The sequence below is a fragment of the Brassica oleracea genome, chromosome C3, assembly GCF_000695525.1.
Source record: "Brassica oleracea var. oleracea cultivar TO1000 chromosome C3, BOL, whole genome shotgun sequence".
NCBI lineage: Eukaryota > Viridiplantae > Streptophyta > Magnoliopsida > Brassicales > Brassicaceae > Brassica > Brassica oleracea.
The window spans coordinates 5,705,885-5,725,008 of NC_027750.1; the positions used below are offsets into that span (position 1 = coordinate 5,705,885).

Genomic DNA, 19,124 nt, shown 5'->3' on the forward strand with positions numbered 1-19,124 from the left:
ATATATATGATAATTAATGATTATGAATAATAAAGATTTGATAACAATTTTTGCATCCTTCTTCATTTTTGTTTAAATTTATATTATTAAAAAAACTTAAACAATCACATTAGCCATATAATAAAAAATTAGATTTTTTCTTATATTTTATATTTAAAAATTTTTAAAATGACTTTAAATTACAAAAATGAGGAAACCTTATATGTTATTTTTTTTTTAAAACGACTTTAAAATGTAAAAATGAGGACACCTTATATGTTATATTTTTCTTATATGTTATATTTTTCCTATATGTTAGATTTTTTCTTATACGTTATATTTATTTTTTAAAACGACTTTAAATTACAAAAATGTAAGTTTTCCTTAAGTATACGACTAAAAACATTAAAATGACATGTATCAATTCGATGGTTGATTTGAAAGCTTTCAAAACCATATGGAAGATAAAAGTCAAAATAATTCAACTGTGAAAACAATACTGTTCACTTTTTTCAAGAATGTGTTCGATGGAAAAAATAAGGTTTTTATGTCATAATTTGTTTAATATCCAATCCGATCAACCCATGATGTATTAATTATAGTTTTGTTCCATTATTTTTAATAAAAATTAATTCGATCATCGGAAAGAAGTTATATAATAACAACAAAAAATATTGTATATATATATAAAAATAAAATGATCAAATATATAAAAGAAACTATCGATAATATATACAAATAAACTCACTCTGCGGAAGGCGCATGTATTATCCTAGTACACATATGAGATTATTTACGAACTACCCACGTAAGCAACTTTTTGTGTGGTTATTGGTGACACTACATTAATGTGTAGGTGAATATCATAAAAGAGATTAGTGGTCAGATAGAAACCTGCATCTTGTGTAGCTTTAAACATGTGGTGGTAAAGCCTAACCACAACAGAACTTCCCTTGACCTCAGCATCTAACATAGCAGGAGAAGCCTTGAAATCTCGGCGTATAACAACAACTTGGTGAGCTCCTGAGTGCACAAACGAGAGCCGAAGCAAATATCAATAAGAACGAACAATCTTTACCACCAGGAAGAACTTTCTATAATGCGTCTGTCACCACTCACCAGGAAGCACTGTGCTGAGATGCTTAAAAGCCCAAAGAAATGCGTTGCATCAGCATTGCACGAGATCCTTAGAAGCAAACGAAAAGCACACCAAAAGATTTTCTTGAAGAAAGTGGTGTGACCCTTTTGCATCCCCAAGGCTTAAAACTGTAGATGAGCTTCAAAATTCATGCTTTATCATCAATACCCAAAGAAGATAAGAGGAAATTTCACCTTCTTCAAATCTCTAACCGATGTTTCCTTATCGCCAAAAAAATCCCTCTCAGCTTAGAATTTAAAAGTGTGTGAATGATTATTTTTCCGGTCACCGGCGGCCGTATCTAGTCCGGCAAAGAATAAGAACTGATGTGTATTAGTCCCTGAGAGTGACGAAGAATAGCCACATTTGCCGTTGAGAGGCTCTGGGACTGAGAGATTTGAGAAAGCTCCGTCTATACCAGAAGCAAAAACCGAAAAGGTTCAACATTGTAAATTAGAAACTTAATTTAACCGTTTTTAAAACCTTATTTTTCATAATTTTATTTTTCGCTTAATATTATGAATATTCTTCGCATGACCCATCTTATGTTCTGAAGTGTTGGTCAGCAACCCCATCAACATGAAGATCTCTCTGGCGAAAACCATTGAAGACAAACTCAGTTTCTTGTTGGCTTGACTGGTGAATCAGAAGAAAGAAAGGAGATCACCATCCATATCAGATCTGATCCTTGAGCCATTGCTAATACAATCTTAGAAAAATCTTTGTCTCTGTGTTAGTGGTATGGTAAATAACTATCCTATCCATTTGCAAAACAAGGTCTGATCATTACTTCACAAGAAGAACCAAAGGGGAAGTCACCAAAGATTTTGCACAACAATTATAGACTAAAGTGCTGTGCCTTTTGATGTTTGTCAATTATCCGACATTAAATGTCATAACAAGATTATGTATCAGCTTTCTCATTGCAAAACATACAATCGGTTTACTCATTCCCAAGTACTGAACAAATACTGATGAAAGTATCTCAGACAAAGTTCATGATTTAAAGATCTATGATGTTTGACTGGCTTTAGATGTGTAACTGGGACTGGCAACAACTTTCTTTACAAATATTTTAGCAAAGTAATCGTAAAACTTTCATCGTCCGCTCCCATAGACCACCGAGTGAGTAACAAACATAGAGTTGTTGGAGGACGACGACAGTGAAGGTGAAGGTATCGTTAGCCTTGCTGGCGAAAGCGCCATTGGAGTTAGAACACCAATCCCTGGAGAATGTGGCCAAAACTCCGGCAAAGCCATGTTTCCATTCACATACTGCACAACCTGTTCCATCGTCGGCCTTGCATCCGGGACAAGGTTAGCACATAACAAACCAAGTTTCAGAACCCTCTCGACTTCACCAGATGAGAACTCTATCAGCCTCGGATCTTTAGCATCAACCAAACAAGACCTTCTCCAACAATCACAAACCCAAGTGACCAGAAACCGTTTCTCAGCAGACAAGGTGGATTCCACAGGCCTCCTCCCGCAAGTTACTTCAAGCAAGAAAACACCAAACGCATACACATCAGTTCCAGTGGATGGTCCCATCGTTATAAGCTCAGGCGCCATGTAACCAACGGTTCCCACCGCAGCCGTCGTGGTCGGATCAGCCCCTCTGTCGTATAGCCTCGACATACCGAAATCTCCCAGCCTTCCGTTGAACTCAGCGTCCAGCATGACGTTAGCAGCTTTGATATCTCTGTGTATAACAACTTGGTCAGCTTCCGTGTGTAAGTAACTAAGCGCCGAGGCAATGTCTTTGACAATCGCAAGTCTCCTCCACCAGGGGAGAGAGGTTATACTATGATCGAATAAGTAATGGTCAAGGCTACCGTTTGGCATGTACTCGGATACCAGGAGTAACTCGCGTTTCCTCCTGCAGTATCCGAGAAGCGGAACCAAGCTCCGGTGTTTTAAACTCCTCATGCAGACGATCTCAGCTACAAACTGCTTCATACCTTCCTCTCCTTCGTGTGATACTCTCTTCACAGCCACTTCTCTGCTCTTAGAGAGTGTTCCTCTGTAGACTTCGCCGAAACCTCCTCTCCCAAGAAACTCATTCTTACTAAAACCTTTTGTTGCTTTGTATAGAGACTTGTAGGAGTACCTGAGCGGACCATACTCCTTCTCCCATTCCTCTCTTACTTCAGCGTACAAGTTCCTCCTATACATATAAACTCCAACAAGGAGCCCCAAAACTAAGCAAGCTATTAAACTAAGGAGAGCATCCAGCACCAGAGGAGATGACTCATGTTTATTACTAGGATGATCAACTTTGGGAAGCTTTGAGATGTCAATGCTCTGCAGCGTCGCCATGGTTTTGCTGAAACTCCATCCGAGTACGTACTGGTAGCTCATGATCGACCCGGTTGCACCGGAGAACCCGAAGAACATTCTTCTACCTTGCACAATCTCTGTAAGATTGATGGAAGCTGACGACAAAAGAGGTCGGCTCGGCTTCTCCGTTTTAAGAGGTGCCAATGTAACGTTGAGCGTGGTTCCTTGGTAATCAACCCAAACCTGAATAGGATCTCCACTCAAGAGCTTTATCTCTATGCTCCTACCTTCCTTGTCTGAAAAATAAGAAGCGTTGGCTGATAGTTTAGACACGGCGCTATCCACATCAATCCCGACATGATTATCACTGATGTCTTTCAACTCCGGAGCTAGAGAGGTATCTAGCTCTATCGCCAGCACGCGCGCGGGGGTGGATTCGTTCGAAGATGTGTTGAAGATACCGAAGAACCGAGTCGGCTCGGCGTGGCTGAAATCTGTGGATTGAGAGACGACGAACGCCATGCCGTGTCCGCTCGCATAACCAGCAGGGAGAAGTGCACAGACGAAATGTGTTGAGAAGGAGACTGGTTCGGATGAGTTGTAATCGATCGGCTGCTGGAGAAAAGCGTGACCCATCTGGCGAAGAGTATCGTTTGTGAGTTGCAGGGCACCGCCGTGTGGGAGGATTCTTGCACCGCCGTCGAGGTGGAGATTGTTACCTGCTTGGTCGAAGCCGTTGTAGACAAACGGTGGCTCTTGTTGAAACGATGGGCAGAGACAAGATATCATCAAGAACATTCGTAGAACCAATCGTGAAGTCATTGGTAATGAAACTGAGAGGGTTATCTTTTTTTTTTTTGGTTTTTTAATTATTGGCTTTCTCTGTTTCCAGTGGTTAATAATAAGGATCTCTTACTCTCTCTCTCTGGCTGTATAGTGTAGACCCATTGAGTAAGGCATAATAGTCAACTTAAGAGTTAAGACTGCTTCGGAGTCTATATGGTATACGTATATTACGTTAGTAAGACTTTTGAACAGATGTCTTAGTCAAGGCAGCGAAATTAATTCCGAGAAGAAAAGTAGAGGAAGTGTGACTTAATTGGTCTTTTGTATATTATTGAAGGAGAAAATATCAAAAGACTGATCGCTAAAGAAGATAAAGATGACGGTGAACATGCAAAAACAAATTTCCTCAAAAGTTAAAAATATGGATTTGGAAGTAACTTCAAAGTCAAATCAATAGAAACTTTCAAGTTGACTGATAACGTTTCTAAAGATATTTTGCCTTATGAATTAAGGCGAGAGATATTTACTGCCATTAAGGTAATGCAGAGTAATATGAGGTGGATTATTTTCTTAATATATAGATATGCACAAGATATGTTATTATTTAAGTCAAGGTCAATTTCATTGAATATTTCAATTCCACTGTTAGCAATCAAGAACATCATGTCCACACACACTTAATGGTAGTTTCTAGAAAACCGAACCTGGACCAAAAACCGAAAACAAAAACAGGCGACAACTCAAAATAAAATGTGTGTGTCGCGAACCGACAACACAAATTATCATCATGATGTTGATTCACATATATGACTAGAATGTGAGTTATGGAATCAACGGATTCTCCAATGTGGAGTTAGACATGAATTCGCATATCAATCTGACTTTATGAACTATTGTAGTCAATCATGATCCATCGTTGAGATTTGTATAGTGTCTAAAGTTGATTAAAACTGTTTTTTTTTTTATCACCTTACTCGAGTGGGTCATCAAACTCATTAGTGGAAGCAAGTAGAATAGATAGATACGTTACTACAAGTTCTGAATCAACCAAACTCAAAACGGAACAAAGTCACGGAAACATAAACCTCAAAACAAAGAGGTTAAAGACAGAAAGAAAGAGCAAAATGTAGCAAATGAGTTTGGCCCTGGAAAAGTAAAATGCGAAAAGAGAACAAGAAGCTTGGTTCCAGACAGAAACCTCAGTCGTAGTCAGGATGGAAAGGGTTCGTGTAATCGTCGTATTCATAGCCGTCCGAGTCATAAAATGTAGCGTACTTGCCATACTTTCCAAAGTATGGGCAGTCCTCACTTGCAAACTCCTCACCCGGGCGAAGCATGTCGTGCCTTATACTCCAGCATCCGACGGGAATGGGGCACACCTACATGATTTTTCAACAGATTGTGATTTTGAGTAATAGAATTTACTTAAGAGAGATTTAGAATGGGCACATTATTACCAGCTGGCAGTTCGGAGTAAGGATCAAAGGACCCTTTAGCACCATTCATATTCTGCCCAAAACCAAAGGGGAAGCCACCAAAGCCGTAATCAAAATCTTCATCATCTTCATAGTCGTCATAATCTTCATTATCATCTTCATAGTCCTCTTCGTCATCATAATCATAGTAGCCACGCGCTGGACCTTGACGCGTGAAGTATGCTTCCTCCAAGGTCGGGCAGTGTTTAGCACAAGTCCCCGTCTCCTTGTTCCTTTCTTCACCACAGTTGTAGCAAAACTCATAACCACACCTAACGACAAATACCAAATGGGATATAACATTAGTGTGGTTACAGAAGAAACGCATCAAGAAGTAGATAGAGTGATACCTGCAAGTAATGTGATTGCACCCTTGTGTAAGTTCAATCACGTGTTGGCACTTTTCACATTGCCCCCACGTTTTGTTATTCGCAAGAGAGTTTAGCTACACATCATCAGCCGGAGGATTAGGATGCAGATTCTTGTACTCGGTGCACGACACCTTCCCATGCCACGGGACGTTACAGTCCACACAGAAGAGTCCACGACACTCAACGCATCTCCTGACTCCAGATTCAGGGTAGACAGAGAACAAGCTCTTGGCGGATTCAGTTATCTTGGTTTTGGACATCAAAGCCGAACACCTAGAATAAGGGCAATAGACTCTCTCCGGGACAGGTATCTTGTTATCTTTAACCCCCTTGCTTCCACATTTCACTCAGCTTTGGAGTCAGAATCTTGCGACACGCGTCCATAGCCATCTCAGAGTTGCAGCCGTCGTGAGGACAGTTTGGAACCGTTCCGTGAAGGAGCTTCACCTCTACGTGTTGCTTCGCGCAGTGGAAGCAAAAGCGGTGAGGGCATGTAGCGACGGAAAACATGCGCTCGAGATGGGTTTCGTTGTAGCAGATGAGACACTCCTCTTTCCAAGCTACTTTTGCTCGGCGAGCAGCTTCACGAGGGTTGGCTTGAGGAAGTATCGATTCCCTGGCGAGTTTATAAGCAAATTTGACTTCGTTTCCAGGTACCAGAACAGGGTTACTAAACGTGAATTGTTGCCTGATCCGTGAAAGATCATCCATCAGCATGGAAATCTTTTTTTGCTTTGGCACCCAGTTCCCCCTGACCTGCATTGGAATAAATAAAAAAACATTTTTTATGAAACATAGGACAAGAAAGGTAGATGAAGAATCATAAGAATGGAAAAACACACAAGCATAGGACTTTAGAAACTCACATTCTACAGTATTATAGGTAGTGAAGGTTCTTTCAATTTCAGAGCAAAGAGAAATAACAATGACTTAAAAAATTATCACGATATCAAATGAAAGAGTAGTAGTCATTGCACCTCTTCCTTCAGATTTTCTTAATGCAAGTTGTTACTATTATTTTTGTCTAGTCATGACATTTACCAGATGAACAGAGAAACAAACACATTTAGCTACATTTTTTTTTATAAACAGAACAGAGGAAACTTGGATTCGGCAAGACCAACAAAAAGAACATACCTTTCTATACGGAATCAACAACAGCAAGAACAAGTGAGAGTGAACTAGAATCACAGTCTAGAGTCTAATAGCCAGGTGAAGGTTCTTTTTATTTCAAGAACATTCCTTTCTATACAATTTCAACAACACAAAGAGCAAGTAAGAGTGAAGCGTAACAATAAACATTAAAAGTCAGAAACTTACGTATTGGAAAATGGGATAAGAGTCGCAGAACATAGCGACATGCTTGATCCCAAGCTTCGAGGCTTCGGTTAGCCCACGTGTCAGCGCCTTAATCTCCGCTCCCTGAGGATTCGTGTCACGGCCAATCAGTTCCCCCTTCAGTTCAAACAACAAACCATCCCTCTGTTCGCAAATCCATCCGCCACGTCAGCCATCTTCCCTTTCCCCTTCCCAGTCACACTCTCTTCACTCACCAAACCCTTAAAGTAAAGTCTATACAACACATCCCCGCTAAACTTAACCGTCGAACTACCCTCACCGACTGATTTCGCCGTACTAACAACAGCCGACGGCGAAGGTTTCTTAGGAACGTACACGTACTCATTTCGAAAGTTACCGACTTTAGCGTTAGGGTTTCGGTAACCTCCCCGTCCACCAGCGGCGGCTGCTTCGTTATCTTTCCCTTTTCCTCTGGAGTTTTTACGACGCGCGTTCTTCGAACCTCCTCTAGGCGCCGAAGGGTTCCGGCCGTTTTCCACGGCGGTAGCGGGAGCAGACGTGTGCACACTCGGTTGCTGCTGAGGAGTACGAGATCGGGAAGAGAGAGAGGCTGTAACATCCTCCTCTGTCTGTAACCGGCGAGCGTTGTCGGAATCCGAGTCACGACGTTCCATAACTTTTGCCTAGGTTTGTGTCGTGTTAGGGACGAGTGAGTGGTCTCTTCGCTCTACATAGGCATTTTCAAAATATATACTAGAAGAGTGCGCAAGTTAGTCACGCACGTGTGTGTGGACCGTCAAACTATATAAGTTTCAAAATATATGCTACATTGGCCTATTAAAAACATATACTATACTAAAAGAGAGCGCAAGTTAGTCACTCACGTGTGGGTGCAAGATATTTATTTATTTACTTGGTTGACTTTTAGTCAAAAGGGGTATAACCGTCATTCGCGTTTGTTTCTTAAGACAAGTAAGTTCGTTGTTTACTCCGGCGTCGATCAATTCCATTAGCTCAGTCCAATTCCTCGGCTGTTTCGAACGATATAGCGGCGGATTGATAGAGAACTTACACCGACATTATACACGACAATCCAGGTAATTCATGTTTTTGAGTTTGGTAACTCGTGTTGTGAATGATCTCGAGCAAGTTTCGCTGAGTGGTAGAGTTAATTTGGTGTAGTTAATTGCTTTTTTTTTTAATTCAACTTCTAGAACCACGGGTTTGATTTTGGATGTGTATGTTGTGATAAATTTGAGTGCTTTGTGTGGATATTCTAAGAAAATAATAATAATGTGCTGAAACTGTTCGACAAAATGCCTGAAAGAAGATTTTTTTTTTGCGTGTAGAACTCTAAAGCTTATATATGGTAAGTTTATTGAGAACGTTGGTTCGGTTTATCTGCTCTAGAATATGCAATTGTTGTTTATGTGCATGTCTCGCTGCTAGTATAGATAGATCTTGACCTTTTGGGTAGTGATTTAGTCTCCCGATTCTTCATGATCTGACTCACATCTGTCCTTGAACTAGTCAGAAATTGGAAATAAAACTTAACAAAACACTCAATGATAACGCAAAAAGTCTTGTTTTTTCAGTTGATAACAAAACTAAGCAGAACCATGTACAATATGTTTCATTGTTTTTCTCTTTTTTGTATTTGTATGTTCAAAAGGTTTGATCTTTAGTGTTGCTATATGCAGATTAGTTCCATGGCGCCAAGATGGAAATGGAAAGGAGCCGAAGCAAAAGCTCTTGCAGAACCTATTTCAAAATCAATCTCAGAGCTCCAACTCTCTCTAGCCAAAACAGAGTCATCGGGCTCCCTCTCGAGTTGCAACGTGCTCCTAGCTGTTGAACCAGAGCAAGCTGAGCTACTCGACCGCTGTTGTTTCGGCAGACTCGTCCTATCCGCTGAGAAAGTCAAGAAATGGATTCAGTTATCCTTTGAAGAAGCTTTCTATTTTCTCTACATCCTCAAATGCATCAAACTCACCCTTCAAGGCCGTTGCTTGGAGAACGAAGTCGACACGTGGATGTACATGAGATCTAAAAGACCAAACTTCCCGGTTTTCTTCAAAGCTTATTCACATCTACGATCCAAGAACTGGGTTTTGAGATCCGGGTTGCAGTACGGTGTGGATTTCGTGGCGTACCGTCACCATCCATCACTTGTCCATTCGGAATACTCTGTTTTGGTTCAGTCCGGTGACAGTGATCGGTTAAGAGTGTGGTCTGATGTCCACTGTGCTGTTCGGTTAAGCGGAAGTGTTGCTAAAACGTTGTTAACTCTTCATGTCAGTGGTAACTCTAACCAAGAGGATTTGAATCTACCTACGTGTTTGGAGAACTACAGAGTTGAAGAGCAAACGATAAGTAGATGGAGCCCAGAACTCAGTCGTGAAGATGAAACTACAAGTCCAACACCAAAAGTTACCAATGTGAGTAATTTGAAAACGCCATGACGAACCGGTCCCGGTTAGTTGAGTACCGGTTTTGATTTTTTCACATGAACCTGTGTTATTTAATCATCTATTTTAATAGAGTTTAAATCTAAACACAATCCATTGTTATTCAAATGTTGATTCTAAATTCTATTTTAAAATCTAGTGTTACTCAGTGAATGATTTAAATCCAGCTTTTAAAATCTAGTGTTATTCAACTTTCAGGGATTTTAAAATTCTTTATATTTTAAATTGATTTCAAATCATCTCTTATGGATTTTCACGAACAAATGAATGAATTCAAAATCTGAGGTCTACTGCAGAAATTTTAGAATTCATCAACTTAAAATTTTAAAATTTGATAGATTATAAAACATTAATAATTGATTTGAAATCAGTGATTGAAATCAGCAATTTTGTTTTCAGTATTAGTTGAGATACTGAGATTCATAACATTTGTTTTCTACAATCATAAATCTCATACCCTTCTAATTTTAAGCATCTCGTGTTATTTATATTTGACCAATGACATTCGGAATGGTTGGTTCATACATCTTTGCAGAACCAATATTTGACCTACAAACCCACTCGTTGTTCACTAATTCTAATGAGCGGTAAAAGTATAGAGACACTAATTGCAACTGATATAATTTACAACCAAAATATTGATTAAAATCTAACGACTACTCACCACCACATCTCTTGGGTATTACTTGCTCTTATTAGCTTCAGATATTTCAGAAGCGCTAGTCCTTTTAGTCTTGACCTTATCTGATTTTCGAAAAGTCTTATATATTTGAATGGGTCAATGTGAAAGATAATAGCCCCTACATAAACGGTTGGAAGATATTCATTATACACTTTGCTCATCTCTTTGTACTCATTTCCTGCAAAATACGAGAAACATGAAATTCTTCTTTTTCCTTTCTTTCATTGCTCTCATGTTCCTTGAAGCATTCGGGAATAGCCATGAAACTGATAAGCAAGCTTTACTCAAATTCAAGTCTCAAGTTTCCGAGGAGAAAAAAGTTATGCTGTCCTCATGGAACAACTCATTCCCTCTCTGCAGATGGACGGATGTTACATGTGGCCGCAAACACAAGAGAGTTACTGGTTTAGACCTCGGAGGATTCAAACTGGGTGGAGTGATATCGCCATTTATTGGTAATCTTTCGTTTCTCATATCACTTAATTTCTCGGATAATTCTTTTGGTGGAACCATCCCTCAAGAGCTGGGGAACTTGTTTCGAATCCAGCAGTTGCTTATGCCATTTAATTTACTCAGCGGAGGGATTCCAACCCATCTGTTCAACTGTTCTAAACTGTTAGAACTTGATTTATTTTCAAATCATCTTGGACAAGGTCTTCCTTCAGAACTAGGATCATTGAGGAAGCTATTTAATTTAGAACTTGGTAAAAACAACCTGAGAGGAAAACTCCCTGTATCTCTAGGAAATTTGACATCTCTCATAGATCTTACCTTTGCAGAAAACAATCTGGAAGGAGAAATTCCTGATGCCATAGCTAGATTGACTCAAATGGAAGTTTTTTATTTACAATCAAACCATTTCTCTGGTGTTTTTCCTCCTGCAATTTACAATTTGTCATCACTTCAATCTTTGGGCATGTTTGGTAATGGTTTCTCTGGGAACCTGAGGCCTGATTTTGGTAACTTGCTACCAAACCTTCGAGGATTTTTTATCGGAAATAATTCTCTCACAGGAGCCATTCCATCAACATTTTCAAATATTTCAACTCTTCAAAGTTTGGGCATGGAACTTAACAGTCTTACAGGAAATATTCCTCCGAGTTTTGCAAAAATACAATATCTGCAACTTCTATACCTTAGTGGTAATTCTTTGGGAAGTTTTTCAGCTGGAGATCTTGAATTTCTTGTTGCTTTGACTAACTGCACCCATCTGCAAACATTATCTGTGGCATCCAATAGGCTTGGGGGTGACTTGCCTGCCTCCATTGCCAATTTGTCAATGAACCTCAACCAGTTAGACATTGAAAATAATTTCATATCTGGAAGCATTCCTCATGATATTGGGAATCTCATAGGCCTACAATCATTTTGGTTGTCCGAAAATCTATTGAAAGGGCCAATCCCAGTCTCTTTTGGTAAACTTTCAGGATTGGTGGAATTAAGTCTCTTTACAAATAAAATGTCAGGAGAGATACCATATTCTTTAGGCAACATCACTCGGTTAGAAAGACTCTATTTGTCCAACAATAGTTTTGAAGGAATCATTCCTCCAAGTCTTGGTAAATGTAGATATTTGCTAGATTTAGGTATGGAGGTTAATAAGCTGAATGGTATTATACCCCAGGAGATTATGCAAATTTCAACCCTTGTTTCTCTACGCATGTCAAATAATTCATTGACTGGATCTCTACCAGAAGATGTTGGACGACTTATAAATCTTGGTAATTTATCTGTTGCTCATAATAAGCTATCAGGAAAACTTCCAGAGACTTTAGGAAAGTGTCTCTCGATGGAAAAACTTGATCTGCAAGGAAATTCTTTTGATGGAATCATTCCAGATATAAGTGGGTTGGTGGGTATTAAGAAGGCTGATTTCTCAAGCAACAATTTCTCTGGAAGAATCCCTGAATATCTCGCAAACTTTAGATTTTTGGAATATCTCAATCTATCCTTCAACAACTTCGAGGGAAATGTGCCAACAGCAGGAAAATTCAAAGATGCTACTATTGTCTCTGTATTTGGAAACAAAAATCTGTGTGGAGGCGTCTTGGAGCTGCGACTAAAGCCATGTTCTTTGGTACCAGCAGGAAAGTCAAGAAAGAAACTTGTGATTGGGGTAAGCATGGGCTTATCTTTGCTTTTGCTTTTGTTCATAGCTTCAGTTTCTCTTTGTTGGTTAAAAAGCAGAAAGAAAAAAAATACCAATGAAGCAACTCCTTCCACCTTGGGGTTTTTTCATGAAATGATAAGTTATAGAGATCTTCGAAATGCGACGAATGGCTTCTCTTCGAGTAATTTGATCGGGTCAGGCAGCTTTGGTACCGTGTTTAAAGCCTTTCTCCCTGCTGATAACAAGGTTGTTGCAGTGAAAGTTCTAAATATACAGAGACGTGGAGCAATGAGGAGCTTTATGGTAGAATCTGAATCCCTGAAAAACATAAGACATCGTAATCTTGTGAAACTGTTGACAGCTTGTTCGAGTATTGATTTCCAAGGAAATGAATTCAGAGCTCTAATTTATGAGTACATGCCAAATGGAAGCTTAGATATGTGGCTGCACCCAAAGGAAATGGAAGAGATTTCTAGGCCTTCAAGAACATTGACACTTTTGGAAAGGCTTAACATAGCGATAGACGTGGCTGTTGTTTTGGAGTATCTTCATCTTAGTTGCCATGAAGCTATTGCTCATTGTGATCTCAAACCAAGCAATGTTCTTCTAGACGATGATCTAACCGCCCATGTTAGCGACTTTGGTCTTGCTCGGATCCTTCTCAAATTCGACCAGGAATCCTTTATCAACCAACTTAGCTCGGCTGGAGTCAGAGGAAGCATAGGCTATGCGGCACCAGGTAAACCTATCACACATAATGTTTGAATGAAGAAAGCTAATACTTCCTGTGAAAGTAAGATTTTGTATTTTTTTCTTGTAAGATTATATATATATATCTTAAATTACTTTTTGTATATTTTTAGAAAATATTTATTAAGAATATTTGAATTGACTAAATATCCCAGTTATTGGAAATTGTATTGTAAAATAATAATACATTTAATTGTAAATAGAGTAATTGGTAAGAATGCACCCAAAAGCCCATATAATTTGACATATATCCTTATTTCTTTTAAATATTTTTTATGACTATAATACTCTTATCTCTATCTCTCTCCCTTTTCCCTTTTATGTGTTCTAATCTCTTTATTTCTCGTATAGATTCTTCAAATCATCTTCTAATTCAACACAAATCTTTATTTTTTTATTCTGAATCTTTTGACATCCATAATGCTAATCTTATTATCTCACCACAATTCCAATGTTTCTAATTTCGACTCACAATCAACTTTTAGATAATATATACAACTTTTAGATAATATATACGTTAGTAGGTATTTTATTACTTACCTGCTATTATTTAGATTTGAATGGATTCTTAATCGATACATGAAGTGTTAGCTGTTACAAATAGATTTGGGGTTATTTGATAGATAACTAATTAATTGTTAATTAATTAATTGTTAATAGTTTCATTAACTGATATATGATTTGTTAGTCGATACATTTGTTTGATACATAGATTGTTAGATGATACTGAAATTATTAGCTGATATGTTAGTTGGTATGTAGATTGTTACCTGCTATGTAAATATTTAGCTGATAAATCTAGAGTTACTTGTTTTCGATAAAGCATGAGGGTATTTTCGTCCGTACAGTGTCAAAAAGTTACTCTTTTTTGGTTTATCCATAATTATGGGCATTCGGCTAATTTGGACTTTAATTGGGTATATTTCACACATTCGGTCTTGTAAATATTATTTTCCTAATATGCTTAAATAATTTAGAAAATTCTTTTTTGTTAACGAGAGAGTATATTTCTTGCTCCAATCTTGTTTGATATGACTTATGATGCAGAATATGCAATGGGAGGAGAAACATCAGTACATGGTGATGCATATAGCTTTGGGATTCTCATTTTTGAAATGTTCAGTGGAAAACGACCAACCGATGAGATGTTTGGAGGAGACTTTACCCTCCGTAGCTGCATCAGGTCTGCATTGCCAGAGCAAGTTTTGGATATCGCAGACGAATTGATTCTTCACAACGGCCTTAGAATTGGCTTCCCTGTTGTTGAGTGCTTGACAAAGGTTTTAGAAGTGGGACTTGGGTGTTCTGAAGAGTCTCCAGGAAACCGCTTGAAAATGAGTGAGGTTGTAAAAGAATTAATCTTAATCAGGGAGAGGTTCTTCAAATCGAGAAGATGAGCTAGACGTTAAAACGGTTCATGGCGTGTTGTGAATGAATCTCGAGCAAGTTTCACACAGTGGTGGCGTTAATTTGGTGTAGTTAATTACTTTGTTTGAATTCAACTTCTTGAACGACGGGTTTGCTTTTGGATGTGTATGCTGTGATAAATTTGAGTGCTTGCTGTGGATTTTATAAGAAAAAACTAGTGAGCTGAAACTGTTGGACAAAGAATTTGCTTTTGGATGTGTACAACTCTGAAAGCTTATATATGGGAAGTATGAGTGTAGTTTCTTGAGAACGTGTGTTCGTTTTATCTTCTCTATGAGATGCAGTTGGTTTGTATGTATGTATAGCTGCTGGTATATATATATATATGTATATAGCTCTTGGCCTTTTGGTAGTGATTTAATACTGATCCATCATGATCTGACTCACATCTGTCCCTGAACTTGTCAGAAACTGGAAGAAAAGCTTAACAAATAGTCAATGATAACACGAAAAATTCTTGGTTTTGTTCAGTTTAACAAAACTAAGCAGACAACATGTACGTTATCTTTCATGGGTTTTCTTTTTTATGTTCAAAAGGTTTAATCTTTTAGTGCTATATGCAGATTAATTCCATGGCGCCAAGATGGAAATGGAAAGGAGCTGAAGCAAAAGCTCTTGCAGAACCTATTTCAAAATCAGTCTCAGAGCTCCAACTCTCTCTAGCCAAAACAGAGTCATCGGGCTCCCTCTCGAGTTGCAACGTGCTCCTAGCTGTTGAGCCAGAGCAAGCTGAGCTACTCGACCGCTGTTGTTTCGGCAGACTCGTCCTGTCCGCTGAGAAAGCCAAGAAATGGATTCAGTTATCCTTTGAAGAAGCTTTCTATTTGCTCTATATCCTCAAATGCATCAAACTCACCCTTCAAGGCCGTTGCTTGGAGAACGAAGTCGACACGTGGATGTACATGAGATCTAAAAGACCGAACTTCCCGGTATTTTTCAAAGCTTATTCACATTTACGATCCAAGAACTGGATTTTGAGATCCGGGCTGCAGTACGGTGTGGATTTCGTGGCGTACCGTCACCATCCATCTCTTGTCCATTCGGAAGCGGAAGTGTTGCTAAAACATTGTTAACTCTTCATGTCAGTGGTCACTCTAACCGAGAGGATTTGAATCTACCTACGTGTTTGGAGAACTACAGAGTTGAAGAGCAAACAATAAGTAGATGGAGCCCAGAACTCAGTCGTGAAGATGATGAAACCACAAGTCCAAAACCAATGTGAGTAATTTGAAAACGCCATGACGAACCGGTCCCGGTTAATTGAGTACTGGTTTTGATTTTTCACATCAATCTCCAATCAAAATTTTGTTTTCAGTTTAAGTTGAGATAGTGAGATAACATTTGTTTTCCATAGTCACAAATCTCATACGCTTAAAATTTGGAGTATATTTTTTTTTTTTTTTTTTTTTTTTTTGTGACATCATAATAGACCAGAAGCCTATCTCGTAATTTTGTTTGAGCTAGACATTCTGAATGATTGGTTCATTTATATGAAAACAAGTCATTGTACACTTATAAAATGATAATTCTCAGTAGCATAGAGAGAGCAGTTACAACTCACATAATCTACAAAACAACAAAGATAGTGATCATAATCATCATCATACCCATCCTAAACAAAAACACAAAGAGAATTATAAAACAAAGCTCAAAGTTATATAATTACAACAACATAGTCCATGATAAGAGTAATGGTTTATGCGAGTTGCATTTAGTTCAGTGATCGATATACTGTTTTTTCCTAGTCATCAGATCTCAAAATGACTAGGATGAGATTTGGTCATCCTAGCCTCACCGGCCGGTTCGTCATTATCCATCCTCTTAACATTACGGTAAGCCGCATAGGCGATCACATAGAAGATAACAAGTATGATCAAAACCGCAATGTTGATCACTGATACTTTCCTCCAACTCTGTTTTAAGATACCAAGAACACCAGCTTTGCAAGAGCTACACTGGTAACACAGTAGTCTCTGGTCATTGTTCCACAACATACAGTCCGGGTTCGGTCCAATCATATCTCCTCCTGGAATCCACATTGTCTCGTTCACGTACGTGTATCCACATTCCGTTGGCGGCTTGCAACATCCGGACTGCAGATTTGAGAAAAATGTAGATCATATAAGCGTAACAGTGTATCAGGAGTATCACACACTCACCTGACACATAAGTATACAAAGCTGAAAAAGGTCTTGCATGGGTAAAATATCTAGCCAAACCAGAGCGTTCTAGACTCACTGTTAGGACATAAGACACAATTCAATTACTACCCATTGGATCTCTTTCTATTTTCATATAATACTACTTGGTGACTACTAGGTTTTGCATGGCGATTACAACTTTCAAAATAGTAATGATTATAGGTCAGATTATGATACGAATAAAGTTTATGAACAAAAGTACAAAAGCCAGGACACATAATTTAGGAGCCTGACAAAACTACTCATGACCTCTTACATGCTAAAAAAACTTTATTTAAACTGAAAATAAATAGTAATAAAACTTCATGGTTTTTTGGTTACACAAACTATGTTTCAGACTTTCAGTTAGATCGTTCAAGAAGTGTTTTTATGTTTTATGTGTTAGAATATTTTAATAAAATTAACAAACAAACAAAAAATTATAAAGAAACAAGTTAAAGAGTTTGAAAATTTCATATACATATTAGAAAAACATCATACTAAAAATTCTAAATATTTTGTTACCTCAACAGGACTAAGCCTTCTGAAGTTAAACATGAGTGGAGTTTCAGGAACACCATGTAAACGTCTTCCCATCTTCCTACAAACTCCAGAATCTCTAACACACGACCTGATTTGCCCCCAGTATCCATCATCCGTGACCCTATCCTTTAACCAACCCGAATAATCACCAAGATAATAATCAAGATACCTCCGGTTCATCACAAACCGGCCTGAGCCTTTATCAGTGACCGCGTAAGCGAATATAATGAAACCGATGAGAGCAGCTATAACAAAGAACATGACGAAGAGGTAAAGCCACATGAGGAACTTGTTACCGTAACAAGCTCCGGCGAAACCGGCTAAGGAGACTACCATGATTGAGATTCCTATGACGATGAGTGGCCACTGGAGGAATCTCATGCAGTCAGTGGAGTTAGCTCGGTTGCTCAGCCATATTCCACCGCCGAGGATGGGGATGGAAAGGAGGAAGGTGATGAAGTTTACGAGACCTATGAGATTGTTACTCGTTCTCATGGTGTTTAAAAAAACAAAGAGTGAGTTGCTCTATGTTCTTGTGAGATTATGTGTGTGTTGTTGATGCAATAGCGGTGAGGAAGAGGTGGTGATGAAATGTGACTTACATCAAAACATACATGATGAGCATGCTGTTTGACTACGACACGTGGTATGTGACGGTTAGATTATGTATGTGTGTATTTTTGGTTATATATACACGTGAATACGTGATTAGTGTAGACTGTGTTGACAAGCAAGTTTTCTGAAATACAGAGATCAACAACTCCTAAAATCAACTCATTAGAATTTTTATTATAAAAGGTTTGATCTTTAGCTAAAATATTCATCAGGTGATGTGTATGTAACGGCAAGAATAAAAACAGATATTTCGCAGTATTATTAAAGCTGGGCCCTCTGTGTCCTAAAATGCACTTAACGATAAAAATGGAAGCTTTTTATTAGCTAACGTTCAAAGCTTTGAAAAAGTTTTCCTCGACCGACCAAATACTATCATCAGTCACCTCAATCCTAACCCCCTTCTAAAGCACGCCTTATAGTTCACTGGGATAAGACCTGCGCAAGTTTATTTGTATATATTATCGATAGTTTCTTTTATATATTTGATCATTTTATTTATATATATAAAATATTTTTTTGTTGGTATTATATAATTTATTTCCAATGGATCAGATCAATTTTTATTAAAAATAATAGAACAAAACTATAATTAATACATCTTGGGTTGATCGGATTGGACATTAAACAAATTATGACATAAAAACTTTATTTTTTCCATCGAACACATTCTTGAAAAAGTGAACAGTATTGTTTTCACAGTTGAATTATTTTGACTTTTATATTTCATATGGTTTTGAAAGCTTTCAAATCAACCATCGAATTGATACATGTCATTTTAATGTTTTTAGTCGTATACTTAAGGAAAACTTACATTTTTGTAATTTAAAGTCGTTTTAAAAAATTCAAAATATAACATATAAGAAAAAATCTAACATATAAGAAAAATATAACATATAAGGTGTCCTCATTTTTGTATTTTAAAGTCGTTTTAAAAAAAAAATAACATATAAGGTTTTCTCATTTTTGTAATTTAAAGTCATTTTAAAAAATTCAAAATATAACATATAAGAAAAAATCTAA

The 19,124-nt window shown here is 38.0% G+C and overlaps 4 protein-coding genes and 2 pseudogenes across 4 annotated transcripts; 3 read left to right on the top strand and 3 right to left on the bottom strand.

The window, feature by feature from the left end:
- Positions 1–2,011: 2,011 nt before the first annotated feature.
- On the bottom strand, positions 2,012–4,282 carry LOC106334835 (L-type lectin-domain containing receptor kinase I.7-like). The gene has a single exon (XM_013773209.1). The coding sequence runs from the start codon at positions 4,217–4,219 to the stop codon at positions 2,216–2,218; it is 2,004 nt and encodes a 667-aa protein (XP_013628663.1). The 5' UTR covers positions 4,220–4,282; the 3' UTR covers positions 2,012–2,215.
- Positions 4,283–5,261: 979 nt separating this feature from the next.
- Positions 5,262–8,034, bottom strand: LOC106333189 (annotated as a pseudogene).
- A 234-nt stretch (positions 8,035–8,268) lies between these two features.
- Positions 8,269–9,920, top strand: LOC106335932 (tRNA-splicing endonuclease subunit Sen2-2). Its single transcript, XM_013774620.1, has 2 exons — positions 8,269–8,425; positions 9,029–9,920. Exon 2 carries the CDS (start codon positions 9,038–9,040, stop codon positions 9,788–9,790), a length of 753 nt encoding a protein of 250 aa, XP_013630074.1. The 5' UTR covers positions 8,269–8,425; positions 9,029–9,037; the 3' UTR covers positions 9,791–9,920.
- A 668-nt stretch (positions 9,921–10,588) lies between these two features.
- Positions 10,589–15,100, top strand: LOC106335931 (probable LRR receptor-like serine/threonine-protein kinase At3g47570). Its single transcript, XM_013774619.1, has 2 exons — positions 10,589–13,327; positions 14,386–15,100. The coding sequence occupies exons 1-2, from the start codon at positions 10,675–10,677 to the stop codon at positions 14,733–14,735; spliced, it is 3,003 nt and encodes a 1,000-aa protein (XP_013630073.1). The 5' UTR covers positions 10,589–10,674; the 3' UTR covers positions 14,736–15,100.
- Positions 15,101–15,323: 223 nt separating this feature from the next.
- Positions 15,324–16,133, top strand: LOC106335933 (annotated as a pseudogene).
- A 208-nt stretch (positions 16,134–16,341) lies between these two features.
- Positions 16,342–18,118, bottom strand: LOC106335934 (tetraspanin-3). Its single transcript, XM_013774621.1, has 2 exons — positions 17,472–18,118; positions 16,342–16,859 (listed from the first exon to the last, which is right to left on the bottom strand). The coding sequence occupies exons 1-2, from the start codon at positions 17,982–17,984 to the stop codon at positions 16,515–16,517; spliced, it is 858 nt and encodes a 285-aa protein (XP_013630075.1). The 5' UTR covers positions 17,985–18,118; the 3' UTR covers positions 16,342–16,514.
- Between the last annotated feature and the right edge of the window lie 1,006 nt (positions 18,119–19,124).

Coding starts and splice junctions, on each gene's coding strand:
- LOC106334835 (XM_013773209.1), bottom strand. CDS start 4,219: ATGACTTCACGATTGGTTCTACGAATGTTCTTGATGATATCTTGTCTC.
- LOC106335934 (XM_013774621.1), bottom strand. CDS start 17,984: ATGAGAACGAGTAACAATCTCATAGGTCTCGTAAACTTCATCACCTTC. Junction 16,860..17,471: donor GAAGGCTTAGTCCTGTTGAG/GTAACAAAATAT, acceptor TCAAATCTGCAG/TCCGGATGTTGCAAGCCGCC.
- LOC106335931 (XM_013774619.1), top strand. CDS start 10,675: ATGAAATTCTTCTTTTTCCTTTCTTTCATTGCTCTCATGTTCCTTGAA. Junction 13,328..14,385: donor CATAGGCTATGCGGCACCAG/GTAAACCTATCA, acceptor CTTATGATGCAG/AATATGCAATGGGAGGAGAA.
- LOC106335932 (XM_013774620.1), top strand. CDS start 9,038: ATGGCGCCAAGATGGAAATGGAAAGGAGCCGAAGCAAAAGCTCTTGCA.